Here is a 27,160-nt window from a genome sequence, read left to right on the forward strand (position 1 = left end):
AGATGAAAAAGTTCCGAAGGTATTTGCTCCATCCGTCAGCCAGACCCCTCGCAAGGGCCTGGCATTACCGACGCGCGTCCGTGTGCCAGCTTTGGCTTTGCTGGAAAAGTCCGGTTATGGGGGTCTAGTATCGCCCCCGCAGAAGACCCTGAATTTGGGGCCTAGAAGAGGGTGGAGGAAAGAGGACTGGCTGTAGCGAAGGCCCGCCAACTTGACTGAGTAGTGCGAAGAGGAGCGCTGCTGCTCCAGGATTGCAGGCAAGTGGATGACTTGACAGAGAAAACCCTTAGCAAGGGTCCTTGCAATTCACCGCTAAGCTACCTATCAATGACGTTTGACACCCAATAAATTCGAAAATGATGATAGCTGGTGATGGACAAGCGCTGTACACCGACAACCATATACCCCCCAAAAAGGTAACACAAAAAGAATAGTATAGAAGTTAACTTGAGAGATCAAAATGAATATAGACACTCAGAAAATTTTTCAAAGCCGAATTTTCAGCGAATTGGTGAAGATAGGCTGATGTGTTGGAAGATAAGTGGCGAGGATCGTCACAAACTCGAGACGGCGAATGGTACGATCCTTAAAAAAAAAAGAAAATACACAATAGATAGTAGTAACCCTAGTAGTAGGCCCAACGCCAATACGTTAGGTGATGAGAAAAAGTGAGAAAGGAAAAAGTAATATATTAGAGACAAAAACCCGCAGGTGGTTATTAGTCACCTTCGAAGGTGAGTTAAGATGAGTTGTCTCAGCGAGGGAACAGCAGAAAGGAAATTGTTCGTTTTATGGACAAAGGCAGCTGAAAAAGAGAAGGAAAAGAAGAAAAAAAAAATGAGGGGCGCGGGTAGGAACTTCCGCTTGGGGTGAAAGTCCAAGGCCACTGCCTGGAACCGCGTCGGCCACCATCCGACACTGGATTAGTTTGAGGCAAAAAGTCATTCATGGTTTCATACGACTTACGGAGTAAGATAGATTATCGAAGGCCCATAGCTTTTGGGATTTTATATTTATGTATAACTATTATGGTATCATTATGGAACCTATACTTTCATTGCTATATCAGGAACATAAAGGATAATCTAAATATAGCCATAAGATAAAATAAATACTCCTATAAGTCTAAATTCCATCGAAGTGAGAATGATCGGGGGTTAGCTTGGGAATGAACGCTATTAAAGACCTGATTGGCACACTGCATGGCGTGCAGCACGTTTAATGTTGATAAGTTGAACTTCATTGGAATTTGCTCCGCTGGTTAGATCTGGTCCAACGGAAAGGATAGGTATTAAGTCCTATGCTTGGCTTTGTGGCCCAACAAATAGTATCCGACAGCCTTATATCCAGGTGTGCGTCCCGAGATCGGCGAATATATTTTTCAGTATGCCAAGTAATCGGCTCGGGAAAAGAGTCATACCTTACCGGTGGCAGATATATCTTTATAACTGAAATACTTGCTTCAAACCGGTTTCTATTGCTTTTCATTGACAAATTAATTGATTATTCATTTCTGAACTTCTTTCTTCTTTTTAATTGTTTGCGAGCTTGTGGGTCAAAAGAAGGAAAAAGGGAAAGGGAAAGAAAAAGAAAAAGAAAAAGAAGAAAAAGAGTTCCTTCCATATATCTTTGGCTCCCACAATGGCTTCGTCCTCATTTGTTATCAGAACGCCGTGTTCATCTGCCAATATCGGGCCCGGCTTTGATGTGATCGGTCTGGCATTATCGCTCTATCTCGAGCTTCATGTCACTATTGACTCTTCTAAACCATCCTCACAGCACCCTCTGAATTGTGTCGTCACCTATGATGATCAAACCAACAGCTCTGAAGAGATCAGTCTGGACCCCGAAGTGAACTTGATCACCCGTGTAGCTCTGTATGTACTTCGATGCCATGATCAGAGAGCCTTCCCCGCCGAAACCCATGTCCATATTGTAAATCCTATCCCTCTGGGTAGGGGTCTTGGTTCGTCTGGTACTGCAGTGGTGGCGGGTGTGATGTTGGGAAATGAAGTAGGCCACCTCGGACTGAGCAAGGAACGGCTACTAGACTATTGCTTGATGATTGGTAAGTTTTATCCTGAATTGCTTTGAGAATAGCTTCTTGCAAGCCAGCTGGCTCCTTATATGGAAAGCGACTGGTACTGCCGTTAGCTTCCTGACTGATTGGCTTACTCTCCAATAGAGCGGCACCCGGATAATGTCGCCGCGTCTCTTTTTGGCGGCTTTGTCGGAACTTACTTGAATGAACTCAAGCCTGAAGACATAGCACGCATAGAGATTCCACTTAGTGAAGTTTTACCCGCGCCGGCGGGAGGTATCGACACCGGTATACGACCCCCAGAGCCTCCACTCGGAATTGGCCATTACAGAAAGTTTCAGTGGGCCAAGGAGATTAAAGCTATCGCGATCATCCCAGATTTTGTGGTACCGACAGCCAATGCACGAGGTGTTCTCCCCACCGCGTATTCGAGGGCCGATGTTGTAAGCTCTTTCTTCCCGTCGTTCCCCTTGGGGTCAAGACATAAAGACCTCATGGAAACTGATGTAACATTTCCTTAGGTCTTCAATTTACAGCGTGCTGCCTTACTCCCTGCAGCGCTAGGCACGTCTCCCCCTGATCCAGACATGATCTATCTAGCCATGCAGGACAAGGTCCACCAGCCGTACCGCAAAACCCTTATTCCAGGTCTGACGGAAATCCTCCAATCCATGACTCCGAGCACACAGCCAGGGCTCCTTGGGATTTGTCTATCTGGAGCAGGGCCAACAATTCTAGCTTTAGCTACTGATAGATTCACCGAAATCGCGGAACGGATTATTGCTAACTTTGCTTCCAATAACATTTCCTGCCAATGGAAGCTGCTTGAGCCTGCCCAAGATGGGACTATGGTGCATTATTAAATTCGCTGCGAACCCCTTATCCTCTCTACCTGTTATTAAAATGAACGGAGGAAATGGAATAATAGTTACTCATACATATATGTATATATATATATATATACCTAAGACTTTTTCCTAGACAAACCATGTTTCCCAAAAGGATCCTTTACTCAGTTGAACTGTTCAGGGGACGGGATCTTTAGCGAGGATAAAGTTGAATAAAAAGCGAAGCCTAGGATTGTGAAAATATACTTCTTTTTCTCAGTATTTTCTTTCCTTTCGGTTTTAGGCTTCTCTTCAACATTTATGTGCCTCGAATGGTGCTGCCCAGGACCTCGACACCTGGTCCAGGCGGTGGAGGCCTAAACCGATTAGTCTCCGTGCCGCCGATGAGCCTCCCTAGAGAGTTACGTATTCCAACCATCATACTGTTCATTCATAACATTACTACTAGTATCTGCCTTGGTTTCTTTTTCTTCTTCCCTTTTTCTTCCTATCTTCCTTCCTTCGCTTCGCATAATCTCCATCATACAGGTTTCCGCAATGGAGGATATCTTTGCGCCTATTCAGGATATCTTCGAGGGCCAGATAGTATGTTTGTCACTACCGTGTCATTATTGCGATATTCCACCCACCTGTCTATCCATTTCCACTAGATAATAACAAAGCAATTTTACATGTACAGGATTTTTGCGGCCAGCATACAGCTGAAATATTGTCTACGGCTCTTTTAATTATATCAGGGGTAAATGCTAGTTTATTTCTAATCCTTCTTCCACTCAAGAAAGCAAATAAGTTGCATTTGCTTACTCTCGTTGTCTCAAGGTTGTCGCTTTCCTCGCCGGATATATCTACCAGGACTTGCATCTAACTCTCTGGGTCGGTTTGGCGGGCACACTGATAACCGGGCTAGCTGTCATCCCCCCTTGGCCTATGTACAATAAGAACCCTGAGACATGGTTTGTGCCATTGGCCGGGAGCGCTGGTGGCGCACGAGTCGTGGTAGATGAACCTAAAGTGGCATGAAATAAAGACCTGATACCGGAGAAATTGACTCGGAGGGTATCGAGTCGGTCACTAATTATCTCTACATAATCAAGAAACCGCGCTTATCGCCATAGTACGTACCACCCTAGAGGTGTATAAAGAAACCCGAACGCCATCCAGACCATTTCTTGCCCGTCTCTTGCGTAATAAAGCGCATGGTATTAAGTAGGTTGTAACCCAATCAATCAGAAGACCCTCCACGAAATTGCTTTTACCGGCCATACTTCTGGAATTCCCAGTCCCGATTATCCAAGGGGCAGACCTGGCGAGTTTTCAGCCAGCGGGATATGCAGTGGAAATGGAACGCATGCTAGAAAGGGAAACGATTGGTTCAGTAATAGATTTCTAAAGCTCGACATGTCTGGACTCACGTTGCAGATTCCCCAGGCAACCGTACACTCTTCGGTTGTAGATGACCCTTGGTTTGCTTGACACTCGATGCCTATTGCACATTAGTTGTACCCCGGCGGTAGTAAAGGAGCCAGATACATACATAGATCCATAATATGATTACGGCAAATGGCACAGTTATCGACAACAATATCCCATGCCCACAAAGCCACCGCATTCCATTTCTTAACTTCGAATTTCTTCTTGCCATCGCTAGCACCCTCGGAGGCCTTACTCGCCCCCTTCACCTTGGCTGAAGCGCCAGCAGAAGCTTCTTTCATCTCCACATCCGCCATATCTGCTGCCTAATAGCGTCTTGGCTTGTCCGTTGTGGGAAGACTGTTTCAAGTGCCAGATAGCCCAAAATGGGGAGACTTGGATGAGGGGCAGAGATGTATGCTGATTACGTAGTAGGTAAGTGGTCGGGCGTTGCAGGGAAGACAGCTAACTGATGTAAGTAAACTGAATGATTCCGAGAACGAGTGAATAATTTTTTGCACACTGTGTAGACAGTTTGAGAAGAAGGAAATGAGAGAGGACAGTAGTTAAGTTGATTCTTGGAAGAGAAGTACACACCTTGTTGGGTTTTTGTTTTGTTTGCACTCAAGACAGACAGAACTACTTACTACCTAGTAAAGTGTTCTACTAATAAGTCACTGACAACTATTTATTGACTAGTTAGCCGCCCAACTGTTAGTCATCGCCAATCCCCACCTTAGATTCCCCAGCCCACCCTTCCAAGGCCCATTTTCACCTCATCACATCACAGCATCACCATCAAGGTCCTAATACAATGCTCCCCTGCCTTTGTTCCACTCTTTCTATTCTTTACTTGTCTAGACTCAAGCATGCCTAGGAGTTTTGGCTTCTTGCTTTTATTGCATGTTCTTTGATTCCAGAAATAGACGAATTTGCACCTCTTTAACCAACTTGTTATCGTTTGATCAAAGACAAATTGGGCCATTACGGGCGCTTCCATCATACCTAACCTTGTTTCGTTTATTCAGCATTAGCCTTGTTCAGAACAGACTGCTGGGCAGTACTGCAGCCTATCTAATTCTGTGACTTTCGGTCCCTAACTATTGTTATTATTACCCGTTTCTTTACATTTTCCCAGCTTCTAAACACAGGCTACCTATTTATTAAGCCAACCTGTCGCAATGTCGACACTGTCACCAAACCCTCCAACACCGAAAGGCCCTCGGAACAACCGGCGAAACTCGAAACGAAATATGACGCCCACTACACAAAAGGCCGGCCTGTTAACGACTCCTCCCTCTTCACCTCCAAGGAACATAAGCCCGGGAGGAACAGCCACCGATTCCTCTATCAATCCGTCTAAGAAGAAAACTGGCCGGTCTAACAAGAAGCCGCGAGACCTATCCAAAGCCTCACCAGCGCAAAGAAGCGGCCATCGCCACACATCCTCGCATTCAAACAATATCACCACGCCTCAGTTAAAAGATAGCCCCCACTATGCCGGTCCGACCTTCCATGCCTCCCCAGCGCCCTCCGCCCTTCCGATCCCAAGCTTTTTTTCAAAGTCGATGCCAGATTCCGATCATGCGCCGACAGGAGAAGCAGACAGCGATAACTATGATGCTGGGCCGGAATATGAGACTACGCCCTCGAAGCCGAGGCCACGCCCTCAATTTCGAAACGAAAAGCCAGAGTCGACACCCTTAGATTTCCTTTTCAAGGCTGCAGTCGAGGCTAGAAATTCTCAGTCGCAACACAGTCATGAGGCAAGCGTCAATATACGCTCTCCACAAACTGATTCCAAGACCCTGCCGCAACAGAAACCCAATAACTCCGCAAATGGGATGTTCTCCTCGGAGATGGAAAGCCCAGAAACCGGCGAGTCGCAGATAGGGCCTTCTTTTGCGACATCTTACAAAGATCGCATGAATGCATTGCGATCCACTAGTTCTCCTTCTCCATCCGCGGTGGAACTCGATGAAGACCAACGAAGAGCTAAGACTGAGGCTCTGAAGAATCTATTACTCAACCCTCGTCCTCAAAGACCATCGTCTGCGACAAAACTACCCTCGAACCAGACTGACAGTTTCAGCGAGCACCCTAATGCTAGTGTCCCTCATTTTGCAACTCCGCTTAGGACTATGTCTGGCCCGCCAGCAACTCTTTCCCATAACATATTCTCGCAGCAGAACCAGTCGACGGTTGGTGCTGGATGGCAGTCACCACTTTCTAATTCGTACACTATCAACTCTCAGCCTTACCTGGGTCAAAACTCGGTCCTCAGGAAAGGGACACTCTCATCAACCCCAGGCAACACGGCAAACAATTCAGGAGGGTCGTTTTCTCCCACGGTGTACGACCAGTCGAAATTCACAGTCAATCCTGTGCAGGCGCCAAACTACCCACCTGTTCATCACCAGTCGCCTGCATCGCAAAGCATTCCCCCGAACGCGCCCAGCAAGGCTCTCGACGCCAAGAAGATCGAAGATGATCTGCGGAGGATTTTGAAACTTGATGTGAACCCAGGTCTACCGCCCAGCGGTATCCAAAGTTCATACGCATGAAGTCACTCTCTTGCGTTCTCTTTTTGCTTTGGTCGTTTTTCTTGTAATTCCTGACGTTCTACATAACGCTCGGTTTAGCAACTGTTGCTCTTCTGCTTGGCTCTCATTACCATTTCCGATGATGCTTATGTCACGGCCTTTGGGCTCTTTTCTTCTAGCTTTTTGTTCCTGCAGTCACTCATTTTTATGACTATATTCTGGGTGCCTTTCCCGCGGTTCATGTTGGTAGTTGCATTGTTGTAATTGAGGGGGTTATTGGTCCTTCAGCGGGATGTCTTTATACCCCTCGTTTGCATCAAATCCGGAGTCCGGTTGTCTTCTTAAGTGCGGCTTTTGGGGGTTGGCTTGGGATATTATTGGGATGATTGAGCAAGGATTCCTGATCGCATTCGTTTCTTGTCGATACTAGCTGTTCATGTTTTCTTTTTACTTGGACCATATTCTTTCGATGCCGTCCTTGGTTTTCCTCATCACACCTACAGGGTTTAGCCAAGGAATGGTCTATATACCAGGCTTATTCACTTTTGGATTTAGCCTTTCCTTCGTCCACCGTGTAATTCGTTCTTTCTTTCTGTGTTTCCCCTTCTCTCGTTTATTCAGTTTGATTTCGTGGACGGGATTGTCTAGTCCCCTGAGCACAATGCCCACCTGTTGCATCTATTGTTGATCTGAAACATGCTTATTTTCAATCGTCGCCCGGCACATTTTATGCTGGGCTGATTAGACCAGAAGACACATCAAGGCATTGCCTTCTGTGACCATAGGGGTAATCGTAGTTGCTGCCTGGAATTTGAGGCAGTGATACAGCTTGATATTTGCATATTTGTAGTAATCTATGTACTCCGTATGTAATATACTAACTGCCTTAGTGCCGGGTATATTCTGTAAGTACCTGTATCATTGTACTCTGGTTGAGCCGATGATTTGTTTAGTAGGTAAATTATAGTAAACTACTACGGAGTACTAGTCACGGTGTATCAATACCTGCCCGCTTTCTGCTAATGTTGTAGATCTTTAACCACCACTAATAGTATAACGTGGTTGCAGATGAGCTGGACTCGTTTTTAGAGTGGTGCGACCCAAAAAAAGCTTATTAAGCAATCTAGGTCATGTGATCGTCAACCGAGGTGGTTTTCAACAATACCAAAATTTCAAGTCACGCCACCCCTTTCAAAGTTCTTACACACCACTATTGTCACCACTACCCTCACCACTAATCATGGTGTCTTTGGCAAAGAATGTATGTTGGACTGCTTACCAAGTGCTAAATTATTACTTGTTAAATTCTATATTTTAATTTTAATGATTTGGAAGTGGTATATATGGTATCTTTGTGAGGTGACTGCAGGAGAGCTACAGCTTCTGGAGTATGAGCAGGTAAATATATTTCCCTTACAGAAATAAAAAGGTAATCAGGATTCACTCAGGGGGGCTTGTAATTTATGATCTGATCGACTTCTTCCTGCTTATTAATGGGTTTGTCAGTCACGTGAAACAGGGAAGTGTCATGCGACCCTTGAGGAGAGATGCCGTGACCTGCGTACACATGTATAACAGGTTTAAAATTACTAACTGTATGACTAAGCTATAGTAACTTCAATGGAGGCGGCAGTATACTTCCTTTTACCGCCTGGCCCACCCATATTAACAAGATCACCGCGGAGTATGGAGAGTCCAGAACTCGAATAGAAGACTGACCGCAAAAAAGATCAGAAGTGTAGTGCTGAAGAATATCATCGGATCACACCTCTTTAGAACAAATTAAGGTTGCTATTCAAACTAAGAATTGCATTACCTTCTAAGAAAGTTTCGAACTTTGACCCTTACTGAAAAGGAGACCTCTTAGTGACTGTTATTCCGATAGTAGCTAGACTGCGAATAACTCTGGGTATTTCAAAAGTGTATTGTAACACAGAGTCAACGGGTACCATGGAATCACATGGGTGAAAATTCCATTCTCAGTTTAAATGAATCCATTGTCGATTATTATTAACCAAGACGCCACACAAGTGGGTCAGGCGGTAAAGGTTATGTTCCGCCGCCCTCATTAATGAGAAATAGTATGCATGATATTCTAAGTGGTTAAAAAGATATAATACTGCTGGAAACTTGGTACACTGAGTAACAAAAGCACACAGGCCAACTGGAGTATATGTATGATGTACTGTAGGTCCACCGTTGAACTTTTCATGTCCCGTAACATTCAGCTGGCCCGGGGGATCAGTACTGTTCATATGTGTACTACACAAAACCAACTAGTTCGAAAACCCCTCTGTCAAAACCAATAAGACAACCACAACACAACTGCCTATTTTCATATACATACTACCAATGTACGTACTGTACCTATACTTTTAATATGTCCATATAGTCTGATGACTATCTAGGTAGGTTTCTTCCTACTGTAGACACCATAGGAAAGAAAATATAGACAAATTTTAAGAGAACTATACCATAAAGAATATTGGAACCGCCAAACATGCATGCATGTATGTATGTATGTATGTATGTATGTATATATCCTAGATCCTCCGGTGTCGACGCAGCAAAACTCAGGCCATCGAAAGCCGCACACCAGAATAAACGTTAAGGTCAGTCCTCAAAGATCAATAGACTGAAAATGTGCAATTAGATTTATATTCTGACTGTCCCTAGACTGGAACAATGCCTGGCAGCGGAAAGAACGTGAAACGCTGGAATGTTATGCTATGATTCGTTATGTTGTCATTGCTACAAAATTGAGAGGGAAAGAGCTGTACTTCAATGGACCGTAATATTGAACATAAAGGGTAATTCTATATACAAATATACAGTGTAAATGTGGTACACAAAGATACTAGGAAAGCACCTACTACTATATGTACATAATTCGACATACTGTACTCTGTACAATTGGTAGATTAGTTAGTGCTGTGATTGGAGTGCACCTGTACGGAGAACATAAATAAAACGTATGTAATGTACATACATACATTAGTCTACCCAAGCAAGATATTGGTAGACTTAATACAAGTGAAAATACCGTACTAGGACACTCTATCCCTGGTTCTGGGCGCCTTCCTAGGGGTTGAGGAACGAATCGTGGATGCCATTGTCGCGCTAACCCACTAACAACGCTAATTGAGAGGACCACCTAAAAGGAGAAGAAGAAGAAGAAGAGAAGAAGTGGAAGAAGGATAAGAGACAAAACAGCTCAGAGGAGGAACGAAGAGTTTATCATCACCAATAAATTACCTTTGTTTTCAGTGCGCTATTCCTTCCTTCTATTCCTCAAGATAGTTGAGATAGATATTATCACATCACATCTCATCCCTCCCTTTGCCTGCAAGTCTTTCCTTTCTTATTATCGTTCTTATTATTATAATTTCATTTCATTACCTTTATATATTTTATTTTATTATTTTATTATTTATTTTTCCCTTTTCCTTTTCGGCTTTTCTTTTGACCTTCTCCTTTGGCCTCTAAACCAGATCTCCATTCACTACCTTTCCGCCTTGTTATCTACTTCTACTTTCTGCCCTTGTAACCCTTTCTTGGAAACACTTAACATTTGTCTCCCTTTCCTGCCTCCGTGATTTGTCTCTTCCCTTACACTCCTGATTCCACCTCCAAAATCACCCAATGACCCGTGTTTGATACGCATAAGGTCTCGGAAAGGAGCAGATTCATATTTAAGATCAATCTGCCCTTGTTTTGCTAAGTTTCTACCATGGCGAACCCGTGAGTATCTCTTGCAACTCCGCGTCAAAAAGACACCTCCCCGCTCGAGAAGGAATACTCACCTCTGACTCGGCAACAGAATCACTTCAGCATGGCGCTCTTTTTGGCATACAATGACTTCTTACGATCGGCATGCATCCCACGACTCCCCTTATCGAACGGGTCAACATGTACCTCTTAGCCAAAGTCGACATGAGCCTCTGACCTCGATTGCAACAAGCGCCATTGAGTCGCGACCTGACCTGACCGAGACCTACGAGGAAGATCAGCTCAAAGGCTCAACTGGCCCTAATGGTTGGACCGGCTCCCCCACCGGAGTTGGCTCCCCTACTCGTCCTTACTCGCCCGGAATGCGATCGCTTTCTTCTCAGAAGCGCCGCTCAACCGATCCCGGTGCAGATGGCGTCCCAGAAATCCAAATGCAGAGTTTCCACGATGGCGCTCCACCCCCTCCCCCAGTGGCCCATTCATGGAGGAAGATTGAGCGATGGCTAGAGAATAACTACGAGGAACTTTATGACAATCTCTGCGAAGGTTGCACCCAGAACGACATCAATGAGCTGGAGCATGACCTGGACTGTAGCCTACCGTTGGAGGTGCGAGAGTCTCTGATGGCACATGACGGACAGGAACGCCCCGGTTTGCCTACCGGTGTTGTTTTTGGGTGTATGCTCCTGGACTGCGAAGAAATAGTCCAAGAATGGAAGAACTGGAGAATTGTCAACGACGAATTTCTGAGTTCCCCTGGCATTATCAATACCCCACTCCCTAAAGCTGCGGCATGCTCCTCTTCGGCTGCCCCGCCAGCTCCTACCACAGGGTCAAATCCGTTATGGAGGCAGGATCTTCTTGAGCGACAAGACTCTCAGCCGCCGGGTGCTGTTCAGAAAGCATATGCCCATCCTGCTTGGATACCCATGGCTCGTGATTGGGGTGGGAACTGTATCGCAATCGATCTGGCGCCAGGACCCGCAGGAAAATGGGGCCAGGTCATCATATTCGGTCGTGATTATGATTGCAAGTACGTTATTGCTCGGTCTTGGGCTTCTTTCCTCGCAGTTATGGCCGACGACCTTTGCAGCGGCAAGGTTTCTGTAGATGAAGAGACGAATGAGCTTAAGTTGTTGGAATTCAAGGCTCAGAATGTTGAGCCTCCTTATATGGAAATTCTACGTTGGCGTACAGATCAGAAGTATGGCCGGAGGCCTCCTCGTCGCAAGGGTCCTAATGGTCTTGGATTGAGTACCGGTGGTAAATCGGGGAAAGAGTCTCCTTATGGTAGTCCAACACCCAGTGAAGAACGTGGAAGGTCGCCCCATCGCTTCCCCAACCGTGCATCTACTCAGAGTCCCAAAACACAATTTGGTATATCCAGCCCTCTTGCTCGCGTTACGGAAGAGGCTCCAAGCCCTGTACACACAGGAGCGAGCACCGATCTTCCTGAGAACACCATTGAGGGCAATGGAAAGGAAACACAGAGCGAAGATCTAATGGAAGTGTCAACACCACATATTACGGGTAAAGAAAATGAGGGACTCTTAGACGACAAGGGCGCTGAGCAACAACCGCCAGAGTCAGAGAAGCCGCAGAAGCGGGAATCGACGCAAGGATCTTCTGGCGCTACTGCTTTGGATACTGAGGTCTTGGGTGAGATGAAAAATGTGGCCATCTAGATCTGATTCAAGCACCTTCATACATTGTTTCCCCCTGATCCTACGCTTCCCTTTGCCCACATTATGACCACCTTGCTTCGTCGATCCAACTATGGTCGCTTTCCCTTTCCTTCCTATTCAAGTGCCAGGCGTCTATGTCGAACGGATGAGCCCATGTGGAGCCTATTTTAACTGGCTTGTATAAATGCTCACTCTTATTTCCCGTGCTTCCTGTGACATTATTTACGCCAGAGAAGCCTCTTCTTTGCTTGGGATGGTGTCTTGCAATTTGCGTCATTCGCACTACGTGTACTTTTATCCGGATGATCATACAGTATAAGTTTGCTTGTTTTTGTCCCATTGTTTTCAATGCTATAGACACTGACCGATGAAAGATATCTGCACCCTTTGTAGCATCATCTTTTGCACGCCTTATTGCAGCCATTCGATGGAACCTCAGTAAGACGCCGTGGGGGGCTCCATGATGTGAGGCTTAATCTAGAATCGTCCAGCAAAACATGCTATAGACTCCGTTCATCGCCCTAGTTGCAAGCTGCCTCGGAATGTGAGGTTCCTATGCTAGGCTGTCCAAGTGATGAAGGTTTGCGAAAACCTAGTATCTGCTGTGCCTTACTGTAGAGTTATGAAGACAGCCGTCTGTGAACCGTACGTTTAGCGCTCAGCTACGACGAAGCCATGCTGGCCTCAATAAGCGGATCCCGGAGTAACATGTTCATAACTGGAAGATTCCCCCGCAGAAAGAATCCGTTCATGTTGTAATATCACATATTTGTAGTTCTCCTTTCAATCCCAATCGTCATCGTTGTCGCTGTCATCCCTGTTATATCGTGTTGCCCCGCCTCGAATAGCCTGTCTCCCATGGTTTCGTGACCTGCCACCGTCCTCCTCGTCATCAGATGTCTCAGAGTCCTCATTGTTGGCTTTGAGCTTCGCATGTGCAAGGACACCTTTCCATAGCAGCCTTTTTTCGAGAGTAACCGTGCTGAAGCTGTCGGTTCCATCACACCCCCCCAAAGCCAGACCTTCAAAGCCAACCACACGCTCAACAGCAATCCCATCTTTGAAACCGACCACACATGGGAGAACACGTATCTTCAGCCTTTCGACGATGAATGGTGTGTTCCTAACATCGACCCGAGCAAAGCGCGCCTCGTAATGCCGCGCCGCCAAGACCTGCATATGTTCGTCCATGGTGCTGCAGCGTGCGAAATCAGGGTGCGCAAAATGGATCACACATCGGTGGGTCTCCGTTGTGAAGTTGAGCAATGTCTGGTCGCTTTTCAGCGTTGGGTATAGGCTATTTTCGACAATCGTCGTCTCAGCCAGGGCGGAGGCAGGTGACCGGCTATTTTTCGCGGACGTAAACTCGGCATTGAGCTCTTCGATACGTTGGGCTCGATAGGCAGAGTCATCTTCATTCTCTAAGGCCTTCAACAAGTCGTCATCATCGATCTCATCGTCTAGGTCCCTTGCGAAGTGTTTAGACTCAATATTTCGAGCCATGATGGGCCGGAATTGCAGGTAGCAATTCTTTGCAAAGCAACTGTTTTGAGGAACTTAACTGACCGAGTTAGATATGCAAGCGATCATCTATAAAGGTGAATAAATAGACAGACAGACAGACAGACAGACAGACAGTCAGATGGACATATCTCTTTATCGATATATCATAGTTCTCTGGAGAGGGTGGTCTATTTAGCGGATAGCGGATTGTACGTACAAAATAGTACTCCGTAACAGGGGTTGTATTCCTAGTGTAATTAATGTGCTCGAGAGTCCCGTACAACCTCGCCATTGAATGCAAGTCGACTCCAACAAGCATTTTTATTTGTTTCTCCTATTCTCCAGTTAGAATCCTCGGGTTAAAAATTTACCAGATAGACTAGCCAGATGAGCCTGATTGGTCGGATGGGTATTTATATATTACCTCAGTACATCATTCTTTTCTTTCCATATGTGTACAGTATGTACGATACATACAAGTTATGAAAGATTGCCGCTTTCGGTCCAGGCAAATTGTTTCTTTATTTCTCTCTCTTTCTTCGTGTCGGTCTTCCTCTTCCTTTGGAACTTTCTCGCTGTTGACTACCTCCTCCATGGTTTGAGCCTGATCCCATCATTTCCGCACGCTCGTTGTCATCAATCTTTTACCCTTTTCCCTTTCTTTATCTACATTTTTCTTCCTTTCTTTTTCTCTCCTACGCCCGTGTCAACCCCGTTTTAAACGTTATCGCTATTTCCATAGTCGCTCCTAGGGGATCATTGCATCTGACAAGATGGTGGAAGATAAGAAGACCGATGATTATACAATCGAGATGGATAAAATAGACCAGGGAAGCAAGAATTTCGAAGCGGCTGCACCGCTGCCTCAGCCTAGAAGTGTGCCATCTACTTCGCTCTCCAGCAATCCCATATTGCCTGTATTGGCGTATTGCGGATCTTCGATCCTGATGACTGTCATGAACAAATATGTACTTTCAGGTTCGGACTTCAACCTCAACTTCTTTCTTCTTTGTGTTCAGGTATGTTCGTGTGAACTCGGGAGTTGGCCGCAGCAGCGGCGAATATGCACTGACTGACCTTCTCGAAACAGTCCATCGTTTGTATTGTTGCGATCCAAACATGCAAGTCTTGCGGTCTTATCACGTACCGTAATTTCAGTGCGGATGAAGCGAAAAAGTGTATGCACCCCCTTCTTGAAGTGGCTCTCACAACGCTTAGGGTGGCCTAACCATTGCGTTCAAAAGGGTTTCCCATTACTTTACTTCTAATTGGAATGATTTACACGGGTTCTAAGGCGCTTCAGTTCCTATCTATTCCAGTATACACCATCTTCAAGAATTTGACGATCATTCTCATCGCCTACGGAGAGGTGCTCTGGTTTGGAGGTTCCGTTACCGGCCTTACCCTGTTCTCCTTTGCACTCATGGTCCTAAGCTCTATCATCGCCGCGTGGGCCGATATTAAGCATGCTGTTGAAAGCAGTGGGGATACCAGCGCCAAGGTTTCGACACTTAATGCGGGATACATATGGATGTTGATCAACTGTCTCTGCACGTCATCTTATGTTCTTGGAATGCGTAAGAGAATTAAGTTGACCAACTTCAAGGACTTTGATAGTATGTGGTTTTTCACAATGGTCATTATAAGATTCTTTTTTCTAACTTCCCCTTTAGCCATGTTCTACAACAACTTGCTGTCAATTCCGGTTCTTATTGTTCTCACTGTCTTCATGGAAGACTGGTCTTCCGCCAATATTGACCGCAACTTCCCTCCACTCGACCGTAACAGTATTATGTTTGCCATGATACTGTCTGGCTTGTCAACAGTGTTTATCTCCTACACCTCGGCCTGGTGTGTTCGTGTTACATCCTCAACTACTTACTCTATGGTGGGGGCTCTCAACAAGTTGCCCATCGCATTGTCCGGTTTGATCTTCTTTGATGCGCCGGTGACATTCCCTAGCGTTTCCGCTATCATCGTCGGCTCCATCAGTGGAATCGTCTACGCAATTGCTAAGATCAAGCAAAACGCCAAGCCGAAGACCGGTGTCTTGCCGACGTCCAATCCGCTTGTCAGCGCTAGCAGTCAAAGTATGAGAGATTCTCTGCGGTCTTGAGGGTCTCGAAGTGATGGCTGCTGTGTTGTACACAATGATGTTGAGTACTATCGTAATTGATATTCGGCACAACCATCAGATCAAACCGAATACTGTTTTTGGTTTCTTGACGACATGAACCTGTCTATCACCCGCGTATGATATGCGATACATGTATTTCACTGCAGCTGAGGTGTGTTGCGGATCTCGATTGTTGACGGTACTTTTTGGTAGGTGGAAGGCATAGTGTGCTCACATTCCCACCAACGATCAACTTCACAGATCCTTCCTTGATTGTATGGCTTTGCTCCTGCTGTTCATTCTCCAGTTCATGGCCTTGATGCCTACGCTGGTTCTCAAATTCTTTCCTTCTCCGACGCATTAATAGTACACCCTCACACGTATCGTATCGTAATATTGGGATATTATTTGGTCTATACTTTGGGAAAAGAAGTATTGGTTTTAAGATTGGGTGCAATTAGGTGTCTAGAAGGCTTGGTCATTGTGTGCGAAAGAGGTCTCGTTGCTTCCTTTCAGAGTCTGTTTGAGTTTGTATATATGGAGCTTTTATCTTCTTTTAATGAGGTTATAGAAAGTATACTTTGCATGAAAGTGCTCTTGTGAGCCCTGTGTTAGACTGTCTGTACGTAGTATGGTAACGAGGTGGTTCGAAGCTATGATGTCCCTTTTAGGTAACTGATCTCTTCGGATGCTTAAGGTCAGTTAGTGGAATCTTGTGTAATCTAATATAATAAGCATATATATAAATATTTCCCACAGAAATTTGTTCTGTATCCTCGATGGTCTAACGGTCATGATTTCCGCTTGTCATCTTTACTAAGAAACAAGCGCGGGAGACCTGGGTTCGACTCCCAGTCGGGGAGAAGCTTTTTTTTTTTTAAGCTTCCTATCTTTGTCTAATTGCTTCTTCTACCACCACCAAAATTAATCATCGATTGATCGGGCCGTATAATCCAACCTGGTTGTGTCTCTAAAGTGCTCGCCGTTCAGCCTTCTTAGAGACACAATCTGCCCATTCATCTCCCCCTTCCCATTGGACTTTGTCTCTAAACCAACCCATCCGATAGAGACACACACCGCACGATAATCATGCCGAAGTCAAAGAAGGCACGGTGTCACTCTCGTCATGGAGGTGGTGGCAATCCCAAAAGAGTTCGTAAAATGCACACTTTCCTCAAGCTTTCGACTACTATTCCTTCTACACCCAAGCAGCAGAATGGTGGCAGGAAGAACCTATCACGCCAACGGCCGATTGTTCCCTTTGGGAGAAACGATCGTATCTTATTGATCGGAGAAGGCAAGAATTCCCCTACCTTAGTCTCTCACTCTTCCCTCCTTCATCCTACCCTCACCCTACTCTGTTCTGTTTATCTTTACTATGATTATTTGTTTTTTCCTTCATTTTTCCTTTATAACTGAAAATTTGGTACATTTTCCGTTGTACACCTACATACAGTAGTTACGTACATCCATGATGCTAATATCTAATCCAGGTGACTTCTCTTTTGCCCACTCTCTGATTGTCCAACATCGCTGCAAATATGTCCTGGCTACATGCTACGATTCTAAAGAAGACTTATATAGCAAGTACCCCCAGGCAGAACATAATGTGCAGGAAATTCTCAATGGTACCCGAAAGAAAAAGGACCATGGCGAGGACCCGACCAGCAGTATTGAAACAGAAACTGGAGATCAAAATCAGGAACAGGGGAAGCAGCATGGAGACGACAGTCATGAGAAACATGGGAAAGAGGTCGAGCCAAGTCGAGGCAGACCATCGCAAAATCGCCAATCCAATGTTCTTTTTTCGGTTGACGCACGAAAACTTGGCCACGCCTTCGGAGGAGGGAAGGACGTACGCTCCGGATTCCCACGCCAGCAACGTAAACGTCCTGCGTGGCAAAAGGCCAAGAAGGGCAGCGACACGTACCCCTCGTCTTCAGTCAAAGGTGGGCCCTGGGACATGATTTGTTTTAATTTTCCTCATGTTGGCGGCTTGTCAACCGATGTAAATCGGCAGGTCCGTGCTAACCAAGAACTTTTGGTGGCATTCTTCAAAGCTTGTGTACCGCTGCTATCGTCCCGTCCCGCAGCAGATCGCAACGACATTGAAGAAGATGAAGCTGAGTGGGACTTCAGGACCGAAAGCGGATCCGACTCAGATGTAGGTGAAGATGGCGAGGATCAGCTAGACTCGCTAAATGCCATGGGCCAAGAGAGATCCCAATCCAGGAACGGACCTGGGCAAATCCTGGTTACCCTATTCGAAGGAGAGCCTTATACCCTTTGGAACATCAAGGATCTTGCGCGACATGCTGGTCTAAGGGTTGTTACTAGCTTTAGGTTTCCATGGGCCTCCTACAGAGGATACTCTCATGTGCGGACCTTGGGCGAAATCGAAGCGAAACATGGAGGAAGAGGTGGCTGGAGGGGGGAAGATAGGGAAGCTAGAATGTACGTATTTGAATTAAGGGAAGATCACATGGTGTCTACAGGGGAATCTCGATCCTCGAAGGATAACAACGTTGCGAGGAATAAGAGATCAAGACCATTCGACAGTGATGACAGTAATTGAGCGGTTTCTTATTTCATCCGTTCCGCAGTTCAAAGCCAAATATAGAAAGAATGAGCAGGAAAAAAGAAAAAGAAAAAGAAAAGAACAAGGTTTAGGATTAGGATCGACTCCACCGTTCATGGCATGTCTGTCTACGGCTACATAATATATACCTTCTTCATTTCACTCTCCTCAAAAACCTCACCGGTTGTAGGATCCTTGACCTTGCCGGCTTCAACGCACCCGACTTTTTCACTCATTTCTAGTAAGCGCTGTTGGCCATATATTCGGCCATTCGGGAGGACAATCGGGTCACTCTCAACATAGCTCTTGGTATGGTGAGCGTATGGCATGTTGCGCGCAAGCTCATGTAACTCGGTCGAGCATATGGGACAGACCGATGTGGTAGTAGACAAAGAATTGGAACTCGAAGACGTGTAAGCCGAATGGCATGAAGGTGTCTTGAGAGCTGATAACCCGGCGGACAGAGCAATGTGTAGCAAGGGGCGTGACGGCAATGATAGGAGTTCGTGGTGAGTACGAACAAACAGATCCGAAAGGTATGCCCACCGATCGGGTGCATACATCGACTGTTCATACATTAGCTTCAATACAGAAACCGATCTAACTAACGATGAAGAGGCACCTTGTAAGGCTCGGCTTTAGTGTCCCAAGGAAAAGCGAGAAGGCCCGCTGCCCGATGAATATCCGTGGATTGCGTTTCGATGTAGGGGGCAAGGAACTTTTTTGCGTGTGCCATAGCTTCAACAAGCTTTCCCTTGTCCCCGGTCCTGACCATTTCAATGTATTGCTGCAAACGGAGTTCAAACTCCAAGTTATGCTGCAAAGTGTATTTCAGCCATTCAATTCGACCCAGATGAAATTGACGCACCAACCTGACTCTTCTTTAATGCAGCCTTGTTCTCATTGCACCATTGCAGGGCGTCCTTAGTTTCTCCACGACGCAAGCTTTCAGCAATCCGCTGGCACTGGATGAAAACATTGAGATCTACAAGATCTTCAATATCCTTATCCTGGGCTAAATGCCGGGCGCTTTCCGTATATCCAGATCGTAACATATGGTCTGCCACTAGTCTATCTAGCCGGACTCTCGCCCACTGATCATACTTCACATCAGCCAAACTATGTATTTGGTGAAGGCTCTCTAGATGCTGTATACGCTTCCTTGACTGGCCATGGATCTTCTTCTCCTCCTGGTGCAGACCTTCCATTTTTCGTTTCAGGCCTTGCATTCGAGATATCATAGCATCCAGAGCAACGAGCGTCTGATCTGCTGCTTGGTCATTGGAAAGCGATGCACTGTGAGCTTCCTTTAGTGCGGGGAGGATATATTCTTTTTCCCGTTCAACAACCCGTTGAACTGATTTAAAGTTCTTTCGCGCAAGCTCATGAGGTAGTCGTAGGAGGGGTTGATCCTGAGAGTGAAAGAAGGCATTAGGAGTTGAACGGGAACGTAAGTAACATTGGGTGGGCATTACCAAGAGCAAATGGTTCTCCGCATTTAGCTTCGTTGACGTGAGCTCGGCAGCCATGATGATCGGAAAATCCTTCTTTGTATGGTCCCCATAAACACAAATGCTAAAGAAAATTGGTGGCAAAGGAGGCAATTATTTGGATTGCAAGAGGGAAGATAATACGTGCGGTGGGAGTGTGGATGGAAGTGGCATACACGCCTGATAGCCAGGGTAGATCTCGGCACGGTCACGACACCCCAGTCTCAGCCTCACCAACGATCCAAGAAGCTTAACAAGATACTGTTCTACAAAGTGCTCCTATTCCTGAGATGGCCAATAGCCGAACTTTTGAAACCTCCTCGCAGAGCGAAACTATTATTCAATAGCAAACCACTAAAAAACAAAGCATTTGAAGATTGATTTCCCTTTTCAACCCAAGACTCCAATGAAAGAAACAAACATGTATGATACAGGAATCATGCCCAAATGGTACTCTGACGATTATAAAGAGGCGAGAAAGCATTCCCACATATAGGAACGCTTCGCTGTCAGGGTCGGTCAAGGGACTTCCTGGAAGCCTTAATCGCTGTCGTCACTCTCTTCCTTCTCTTGCTTGGACTTCCGTCGCTCCTTCTTTTCCTTCTTTTCCTTCTTCTTGCGTTTGCGCTCTGCTCGCTCCTCTGGGGTTTCTCCCTCGTGTCGCTTACGTTTCTTCTTCTCATCCTCCTTGGTGTCATCAACATCCATTTCGGTTTGGGGAGACGAGGGAGATTCAGCCTGCTCTACTGGGGAGACGATTGCCTCTTCCTTAGGGGCTGAAACAGCAGCTGATTGTTCAGAAGCTTCCTCTGGTGCGCTATAATCCTTATAATCGTTCTTCCATTTGGCTGGAGTAGCTTCGTTGGCCCGACCATACTTCTGCATCGGACTGTTAGTGGCAACCCGTTCATAGGAACCAACGAGAGGCAGGGAGATAAGAGGAGACGAGAAAAGAGAGATAAACGCACATCTAGTTTGCCGGCCGACTTGAGCTTCTTCTTCTCCAGAGCAATAGGACCTAGACCCCATCTCCGGGGATAGAGGTCACGTTCCATGATACAACGTTTAACCTTGGCAACAACTCCGTGGTCGCAGGTAGACAGCTCGACGGTCGACATCTGAGCGATACCAATTGCAATGGCCTCACCCTTGGTAGTCATGAGTACAACCTCTTCATTAACATCAATTCCAGCCTCTGGTTAAAGTCAGCTACAGCAACCCAATATCCAAGAAATGCGGAAAGAGACAGGACAACCTACCAAAACGCAAAAGACCAGGAATCATGAGCTTGGCGCCGTAGCATACAGCATTCACAGCGCTGTCTTTGACAACGATCCGCTTGTAGCTTGTGAGAAGGGACTCAAGAGGCTTGATGACCTTGCGCAAATACGACTCGTCCCGTTGGTTGTCATACATCCACTGAGCATCCAAAACGTCGTGTAAAGTCACCATGCCGCTGTTCTCATCCATAGCTCCACTCCTGACACGTCTGAGTTCCTGCATGTGAGCACCGACGCCAAGCAGGAGGCCCAGATGAACACAAAGAGTACGGATGTACGTTCCTGCTTCGCAGCTGACCCAGAACACACCAAGATGCCGGTCATTGTCGAATTCGTAAAGTTTACTCTCATGGATGGTCCTAATCCGGAGCTGACGCTTGACAGCAGAAATTAATGGTGGTCTTTGAAAAAGTGCACCAGTCAACGTCTCAAGGGCTCTCCTGAACTGAGCCTCGCCACCAGGAATTTTATCATGGAGGCGGATCACACAGACATATTCTTTGCCTGCACCCTGCTGCGACTTAACCAGACGAGTGGCACGGTCAATGCAAACAATCAGGCAACCGGTGACCTTGGGATCAAGAGTCCCGCTGTGTCCAGTTTTCTCCGCCCTGTTTTAAAAAAATTCATTTATTCAGCATCTTGTTAATCGAACAGAGCTATGTGGTTTTACCTTAAAATTCTCTTCATCCAGGCAACCACCTCATGACTAGATGGGTTTGAGGGCTTGTCGAGGTTGATCACACCGGAATTGATATAGGACTTCAAATCACGCTTAAGAGGGGAGCAACCGGCAGGAATTGGTGTGAAATGACCGGTCCTGACCAGGACTGCAGAGCGTAATCAGTTTAATCTACTCTTTAAAGCAAAATATGAACACATTCAAAGCCAGAGTAGGGATGATTTGCAAGGATACAGGTACGATGCGAACGTACGTTGGTCATAATTCTTCAGCAAAAGCGGCCAGTCTGATGTGGAGATACTGGAGGCGCCAGCTTCCGGCTTGATTGTGTAGTCCATCTCTTCCTTAGCCATTGCGACCGCCATTTTGGATGGGCTTGCTCTCGGAGTGCAGGAAGGAGTGCGCGGGTTGGAAAAGAACGCAGGAAAAATTGCACCTGCCGAGCTAAAGTTTTGCGGGCGCTAGCGAGAAAGTGGTAATAGGAAATTTTGGAAGTGCGGCGACTGGTCTAAGGACAAAACAGGCTAGCGTAAAGTCCTATGGACACTGAAATGGACCACAAGACTCCATACATACTAGTAACCACGACACAGGTTTATTTTTTCTTAAATTCCATTGTTCATACGCTTTGTACGCTGGTCCTCATCACTCTGAATACCCAGGTAATTTTCTATGTAATTTGGAAAGATTCTTGTTTGCTTTATACTTCGCAACCAGTATAAGAATTATCATCAGATTACAGTACACACAGGGGGAACGGTCGCTTTAACCATCGCCAAGTCTTCTTCCTCTACTACTCCAGGGGCCTTGGAGTGACGAACCCCAACCCCGGGACGAACCTTGTTCCTCTGTGACTGTTCGATAGGCAGTCCCATAGGCCCGATGCTGACTTCGGGCTGTATGGGTGACAAAAACCCTCCTCACGAAAGTGGGCGTGGTAAGGTAGTTTCTACCACCACCGAAAGTCGGATATATGCGTGTGAGGAAATCATACATATGAGCCGCCACAATGCCCATGCTCTCACTGAATGCTGTCGGCCATCCGTCACGCACAAGCGTCCAGGTTAGCATCGCCCATGGTAGGAACTCAACCGGTAGTTGGACAAAGAATGAAGCCTTTCTACCTCTGTTGTCCTGAGCGAATGTGTAAACGAATGCGATAATCAATGCTACCCCCAAGGATCAGTATGCAAAATCATGCGACAGGCTGCAATAAGCTCACCATGGGTGAAAACTACATCGTCCAGAAGGCAACCTGCAGAGAGCTTCAACTGGTCAGCACTCGTAAAGGGCTACTGTTGAGTCGAAAGTATAGAACTATATATATAACAGAAAAAAGAGAAAAATTATTTAATATGTAGGGCACCATAACCACCTACGTAAACTGATGAATCACGTAGGTTATCTCAAAGGTCATCCCACCATACCTGCAACGCACACAGCCCTAAAGGATTAATGCGAATGAGAGGCTGCATGAGATGCAGGGGTGATCTTCCTCACTTCCAGGAACCGCTTCAGCTAGATCAAAGGCTGGGCGGGCAGATATGCGAGGTTGTCAGGCAATCACAGGGCCACTATTACCAGTGGAAAAGAAAACAGAATAAAATGCCGTTTGAACACTGATAAAGGGAATTATACCGAACTTACTATGATAATAGTAGCTACAAAGAACACGTATGTGCAAAAGTCACCCGGTAAACTGAACCGCGGTGAGCCTGTCTCCAAAGCACTGCCATATTTGAACACTACTGGGGGGTTAGTGCTGCGGGCAGACTGGGCTCTCACAGATTCATACTGAAATAAAGATCAAATATAAAATCGAGACGCGGCCCTGTGAGTAAAAACGACGAGAACAATCTCCATGCCTCAGGAAATAGCTTGAAGACTAGCTCTGGACGGAATATGACATATCTACCACTAATTAGGCCACCATAGACCAAAGCAGACTGAGAAAAAGCGAGGGCAGTGAGGGTCCTGCAAGAATTAGCCACATGATCACCTAGTTTACCAGGATGGTGAGATTATTACCTCGTCACAGGTGGCGCAGACCAAAAACGATCCATTGCACCTATGTAAGTAAATGAACTGAGAGGCAGGTTGAACAAATATCTAAGCGAGTAAAGAGGTACATAGCAAACATTATGCGGTGCCCTACCTAGGTCATCTAGGACGGCTGGAAAAGAAAATAAGAAAGAAGAAAACGGAGCATGGGGTTGTGGTGGAAGAAATATGGGCGCATGGCACTAGTGTGGATTTTTCCCCGGCAATACATTTATCCGATATGATCACAAATGACTAGGCGGTATCATAATATCTCACTGCTCAGTTCTGTACTGTACTGTACTGTACTATCGTAGGTAGATGCTCTGTACTGGTGACACGTTGTATCCTTGATACATGTCATTGCTCTATCAATCAGCAATACAGATTTATTTACCCCCTCTATTTAAAAGTCCAAGTAAGTATTGGAAATACGGTAAGACATTTATCAATATACTCCGTAATATGGCAAAATATCTTTTCAATTTGGCCTTGACCAGCGACAAGATCTACCCTGTATAATCTCACATCAATCCTATTTTCTTATGGAGGATGTCTCTATAGTGTTAGTTACGAGACAACAGCTAGCTTTTTGACTAGCCAGTGCATAAGATGGCCATGCTGGATTTTTGTAGAGAATATCAAGGTCCCAACATAACGATTGTAATTCACTGTACAGCAGTTGTTGCTCAGAGTCATGGCCTTACGCAGCTTAAATGCGTGAAATACAGTGTTTTACACCAGTGTTCAAGTGGAACTAAGACAGTGCCCATGCTGGTTTAAACGGGGCTTAGAAGTGCAGTAGCTCGGACAGCAAGACCTCCATTCTTCCCTTCAATCCATACATCCCATGTTGCACCGTCCTTTCCGATTTTGGGCTTTCCACAGATCGTTAGAGGCTCTTCAACATAAAGCGGTGCTAGGTTTCGATAACAAAGTTCTCTGATAGTTTGGTTTGATTTAGTCAGATGGGCTTCAAGGACGGTGAGGAGCAGCGTTAGTGTCAATGGTCCATGTACGAGAAGGTTCCGGTAGCCCTCTACATTCCGAGTGTAGGTCTCGTCGAGGTGAATCAAGTGGGCATTAAACGTGAGAGCAGAGAAACGAAACAGAAGAGATTTTGTCGGCTCAATTGTATAGCGGAAGTCGGGGCCAAGGGGTGCTTGAAATGAACAAAAAGAATGTGTTAGTATATACTTCTGGGGGTGCACTGAATGAACTTGCACACGTTTTAGAACCCTCTGGTTGTTATCAAAATTCGCCTTGTCATGACTCAACTCATCTTGCGTCTTCTTCCGCATAAAGATTAGATCCCTGTTTTCAATGATTGAGGCGTGGTCGGTCTTATCTTCGGTCTCCTTCCATATACGCTCTTTGATACTGCTCTCTTCTTCATTCTCCTGTACTATTCCAATTCGCCTCTCTATTTTGACAATGACCTTCTCCGCCCCCTCGCGCCCTTTGACTATTACGTCACGAATTAATTCGATACAGACGGCACGGGCGCCGTTGAGAGTTAGATCTCTTGACACGGGGAATTTGACTCTTCCTCCGGCCCATAGACGCCTATCAAAAGGTCCACCGGGGCTATGTAAGACATCGGTACCATCTGGTAGTAACTGTGACAGCGTAACCTGTGGAGGAAAGTAAACGAGGTGGTGGCCGGCTGGCATACGAGGTGCGCGGTTAACTGAAGGAAGAGATGTATGAATATGCGACCATGCCGGAGACTTCGGGAGAGTGTCAGCCAGTGTCAGGCTTAGGAGATAAGAAGGCTGAGTATGCAGATAATCAAAGTTCAATGGGAGGTTCCGTGATGTAAGTTCGCGATGCAAACGCTCGCCAAGTGAGGAGTATGTCCGCAATGCGGCTGCCGACCATTTTCGCCCCAGCGAGCGTAATATGGCTCTCTTCATCCAGCAAATCATGGCCTGCTTGTAAAAGATAACCGCTCGGGTTCGATAGCATTATGAATAGGTGTGGTGTGAGATCGTTGCCGAATAGGCAAGCAACGTTTTGTTTGACTTGTTTGTTTCAGTGTGCTTATGTTGGCTCCAGTGGAGTTCAGTGGATGTGCAACGAACGACCTCCCCCCACCCCTCCTTGATGCCCTAGAATTCTGTCGGCCATGGAGCAAACGACTGTAGCTTTCCTGGGCCCCGCTGCGTCGTTTTCACATCAGGTCAGGACCCTAAACCTAAACCGACTCCCATATCGTTAATCCGCGTTCTAGGCTGCCGTCGAATTTTTTGGGAGTTCTGCTGAGTTGTCGCCTCGTGTATCGTTCGCAGATGCCTTCGCCGCAGTGCAGCAGGGTGAAGCAGACTATGCTATCATTCCTTGCGAAAACTCGACTAACGGATCAGTCGTCCAAACTCTTGACCTCCTGGCAGACCCGAACGACACATACAAAGACGTTGAAGTATGTGGCGTACACTATTTAAGAGTGCACCACTGCCTCTTGGCTCGAAGAAGCGTTATTACTAGCCAACGAGATTATGGATCTGTTACTAAGCTCTATACCCACCCGCAAGCTTGGGGGCAATGTGAAGGGTTTCTTGGAATCCACTTTAGAGGCATTGAGAGGCAGGATGTATCATCTACCTCTAAGGCTGGGGAACTTGTTTCAAAAGAAGAAACAGAACGAAGTGCTGCAATAGCTAGTCGCTTTGCTGCTGAGTTCCATGGCCTAGATGTTCTAGAAGAGAATATCGAAGACAAAGCCGATAATACAACACGGTTTCTAGTACTGAGGAACATGAAATCGGAGCGCACAGGCCTGCAATTCTTTGGAGGCTTGAACAGTCGCCGCGTACAAGGACTTTCTCCATCAGCATCAGCGGCAAGAAAGACCTTGATCTCATTCATGGTTCGCCAGAATACCCCGGGGGCCCTAGCGGAGGCTTTGTTGATATTCAAGAGTCATGGCATGAACCTTACAAGCATCAACTCACGGCCAAGTCAGAAGAAAAATTGGCAGTATGTTTTCCTGGTTGAGTGCCAAACAGCCAATTCTGTTGGAGATAAAAGTGCAGCTGTTGAGATTTTGCATGATTTGCAGAGTGTTACCGAGACTTGTAGACATCTGGGAACATGGTCTGAGTGACTAAAAGCGATATACCTCTAATGATAATGACAAGGACCAACTGTCAATACCGTGGATTAGGTCCCTAACAATATATAATGACTTGAGCTGTATTTAAGCTAATATTAAA

At 46.0% G+C, this 27,160-nt stretch overlaps 13 protein-coding genes and 1 non-coding gene across 14 annotated transcripts; 8 read left to right on the plus strand and 6 right to left on the minus strand.

Moving 5' to 3' along the window:
- The first annotated feature begins 1,413 nt into the window (after positions 1-1,413).
- On the plus strand, positions 1,414-3,119 carry BDW43DRAFT_280666 (homoserine kinase). The gene is made up of 3 exons (XM_032042425.1): positions 1,414-2,068; positions 2,186-2,484; positions 2,563-3,119. Exons 1-3 carry the CDS (start codon positions 1,642-1,644, stop codon positions 2,902-2,904), a joined length of 1,068 nt encoding a protein of 355 aa, XP_031898990.1. The 5' UTR covers positions 1,414-1,641; the 3' UTR covers positions 2,905-3,119.
- A 76-nt stretch (positions 3,120-3,195) lies between these two features.
- BDW43DRAFT_127330 (signal peptidase complex subunit 1) lies at positions 3,196-3,944 on the plus strand. The gene is made up of 3 exons (XM_032038143.1): positions 3,196-3,474; positions 3,569-3,634; positions 3,709-3,944. Exons 1-3 carry the CDS (start codon positions 3,427-3,429, stop codon positions 3,907-3,909), a joined length of 315 nt encoding a protein of 104 aa, XP_031898991.1. The 5' UTR covers positions 3,196-3,426; the 3' UTR covers positions 3,910-3,944.
- A 197-nt stretch (positions 3,945-4,141) lies between these two features.
- On the minus strand, positions 4,142-4,616 carry BDW43DRAFT_301281 (SCF ubiquitin ligase complex subunit HRT1; the record flags this gene model as incomplete). The annotated part of the gene is made up of 3 exons (XM_032045018.1): positions 4,142-4,240; positions 4,302-4,372; positions 4,424-4,616. The coding sequence occupies 3 exons, from the start codon at positions 4,614-4,616 to the stop codon at positions 4,142-4,144; spliced, it is 363 nt and encodes a 120-aa protein (XP_031898992.1).
- A 775-nt stretch (positions 4,617-5,391) lies between these two features.
- Positions 5,392-7,071, plus strand: BDW43DRAFT_127355 (proline-rich nuclear receptor coactivator motif-containing protein). The gene has a single exon (XM_032038144.1). It carries the CDS (start codon positions 5,481-5,483, stop codon positions 6,861-6,863), a length of 1,383 nt encoding a protein of 460 aa, XP_031898993.1. The 5' UTR covers positions 5,392-5,480; the 3' UTR covers positions 6,864-7,071.
- A 2,954-nt stretch (positions 7,072-10,025) lies between these two features.
- Positions 10,026-12,287, plus strand: BDW43DRAFT_127364 (SMI1/KNR4 family protein). Its single transcript, XM_032038146.1, has 2 exons — positions 10,026-10,583; positions 10,663-12,287. The coding sequence occupies exons 1-2, from the start codon at positions 10,573-10,575 to the stop codon at positions 12,254-12,256; spliced, it is 1,605 nt and encodes a 534-aa protein (XP_031898994.1). The 5' UTR covers positions 10,026-10,572; the 3' UTR covers positions 12,257-12,287.
- Positions 12,288-13,039: 752 nt separating this feature from the next.
- Positions 13,040-14,078, minus strand: BDW43DRAFT_301285 (thioredoxin domain-containing protein; the record flags this gene model as incomplete). The annotated part of the gene is made up of 2 exons (XM_032045019.1): positions 13,040-13,799; positions 14,041-14,078. The coding sequence occupies 2 exons, from the start codon at positions 14,076-14,078 to the stop codon at positions 13,040-13,042; spliced, it is 798 nt and encodes a 265-aa protein (XP_031898995.1).
- Positions 14,079-14,242: 164 nt separating this feature from the next.
- On the plus strand, positions 14,243-16,469 carry gmtA (GDP-mannose transporter). Its single transcript, XM_032042426.1, has 4 exons — positions 14,243-14,778; positions 14,850-14,937; positions 15,004-15,375; positions 15,433-16,469. Exons 1-4 carry the CDS (start codon positions 14,533-14,535, stop codon positions 15,873-15,875), a joined length of 1,149 nt encoding a protein of 382 aa, XP_031898996.1. The 5' UTR covers positions 14,243-14,532; the 3' UTR covers positions 15,876-16,469.
- A 179-nt stretch (positions 16,470-16,648) lies between these two features.
- Positions 16,649-16,738, plus strand: BDW43DRAFT_t151. The gene has a single exon. It is a non-coding gene; the product is annotated as a tRNA-Asp (tRNA).
- A 39-nt stretch (positions 16,739-16,777) lies between these two features.
- BDW43DRAFT_127470 (25S rRNA (uracil2634-N3)-methyltransferase) lies at positions 16,778-18,519 on the plus strand. Its single transcript, XM_032038148.1, has 2 exons — positions 16,778-17,172; positions 17,369-18,519. The coding sequence occupies exons 1-2, from the start codon at positions 16,965-16,967 to the stop codon at positions 18,448-18,450; spliced, it is 1,290 nt and encodes a 429-aa protein (XP_031898997.1). The 5' UTR covers positions 16,778-16,964; the 3' UTR covers positions 18,451-18,519.
- BDW43DRAFT_127461 (FYV10 family protein) lies at positions 18,519-20,080 on the minus strand. Its single transcript, XM_032038147.1, has 4 exons — positions 19,929-20,080; positions 19,326-19,865; positions 19,076-19,270; positions 18,519-19,019 (listed from the first exon to the last, which is right to left on the minus strand). Exons 1-4 carry the CDS (start codon positions 19,980-19,982, stop codon positions 18,588-18,590), a joined length of 1,221 nt encoding a protein of 406 aa, XP_031898998.1. The 5' UTR covers positions 19,983-20,080; the 3' UTR covers positions 18,519-18,587.
- Positions 20,081-20,182: 102 nt separating this feature from the next.
- cbf5 (pseudouridine synthase CBF5) lies at positions 20,183-22,445 on the minus strand. Its single transcript, XM_032042427.1, has 5 exons — positions 22,159-22,445; positions 21,897-22,053; positions 21,203-21,834; positions 20,912-21,138; positions 20,183-20,822 (listed from the first exon to the last, which is right to left on the minus strand). The coding sequence occupies exons 1-5, from the start codon at positions 22,268-22,270 to the stop codon at positions 20,484-20,486; spliced, it is 1,467 nt and encodes a 488-aa protein (XP_031898999.1). The 5' UTR covers positions 22,271-22,445; the 3' UTR covers positions 20,183-20,483.
- A 67-nt stretch (positions 22,446-22,512) lies between these two features.
- Positions 22,513-24,086, minus strand: BDW43DRAFT_280686 (DER1-domain-containing protein). Its single transcript, XM_032042428.1, has 5 exons — positions 23,934-24,086; positions 23,701-23,879; positions 23,553-23,650; positions 23,128-23,170; positions 22,513-23,074 (listed from the first exon to the last, which is right to left on the minus strand). Exons 1-5 carry the CDS (start codon positions 23,966-23,968, stop codon positions 22,671-22,673), a joined length of 759 nt encoding a protein of 252 aa, XP_031899000.1. The 5' UTR covers positions 23,969-24,086; the 3' UTR covers positions 22,513-22,670.
- Positions 24,087-24,582: 496 nt separating this feature from the next.
- On the minus strand, positions 24,583-26,059 carry BDW43DRAFT_127608 (uncharacterized protein). The gene is made up of 2 exons (XM_032038149.1): positions 25,174-26,059; positions 24,583-25,107 (listed from the first exon to the last, which is right to left on the minus strand). The coding sequence occupies exons 1-2, from the start codon at positions 25,871-25,873 to the stop codon at positions 24,725-24,727; spliced, it is 1,083 nt and encodes a 360-aa protein (XP_031899001.1). The 5' UTR covers positions 25,874-26,059; the 3' UTR covers positions 24,583-24,724.
- Positions 26,060-26,073: 14 nt separating this feature from the next.
- On the plus strand, positions 26,074-27,051 carry BDW43DRAFT_312483 (prephenate dehydratase PHA2; the record flags this gene model as incomplete). The annotated part of the gene is made up of 2 exons (XM_032047377.1): positions 26,074-26,127; positions 26,179-27,051. The coding sequence occupies 2 exons, from the start codon at positions 26,074-26,076 to the stop codon at positions 27,049-27,051; spliced, it is 927 nt and encodes a 308-aa protein (XP_031899002.1).
- Between the last annotated feature and the right edge of the window lie 109 nt (positions 27,052-27,160).

This window comes from Aspergillus alliaceus (genome assembly GCF_009176365.1).
Source record: "Aspergillus alliaceus strain CBS 536.65 unplaced genomic scaffold BDW43scaffold_30, whole genome shotgun sequence".
NCBI classification, from domain to species: Eukaryota; Fungi; Ascomycota; class Eurotiomycetes; order Eurotiales; family Aspergillaceae; genus Aspergillus; species Aspergillus alliaceus.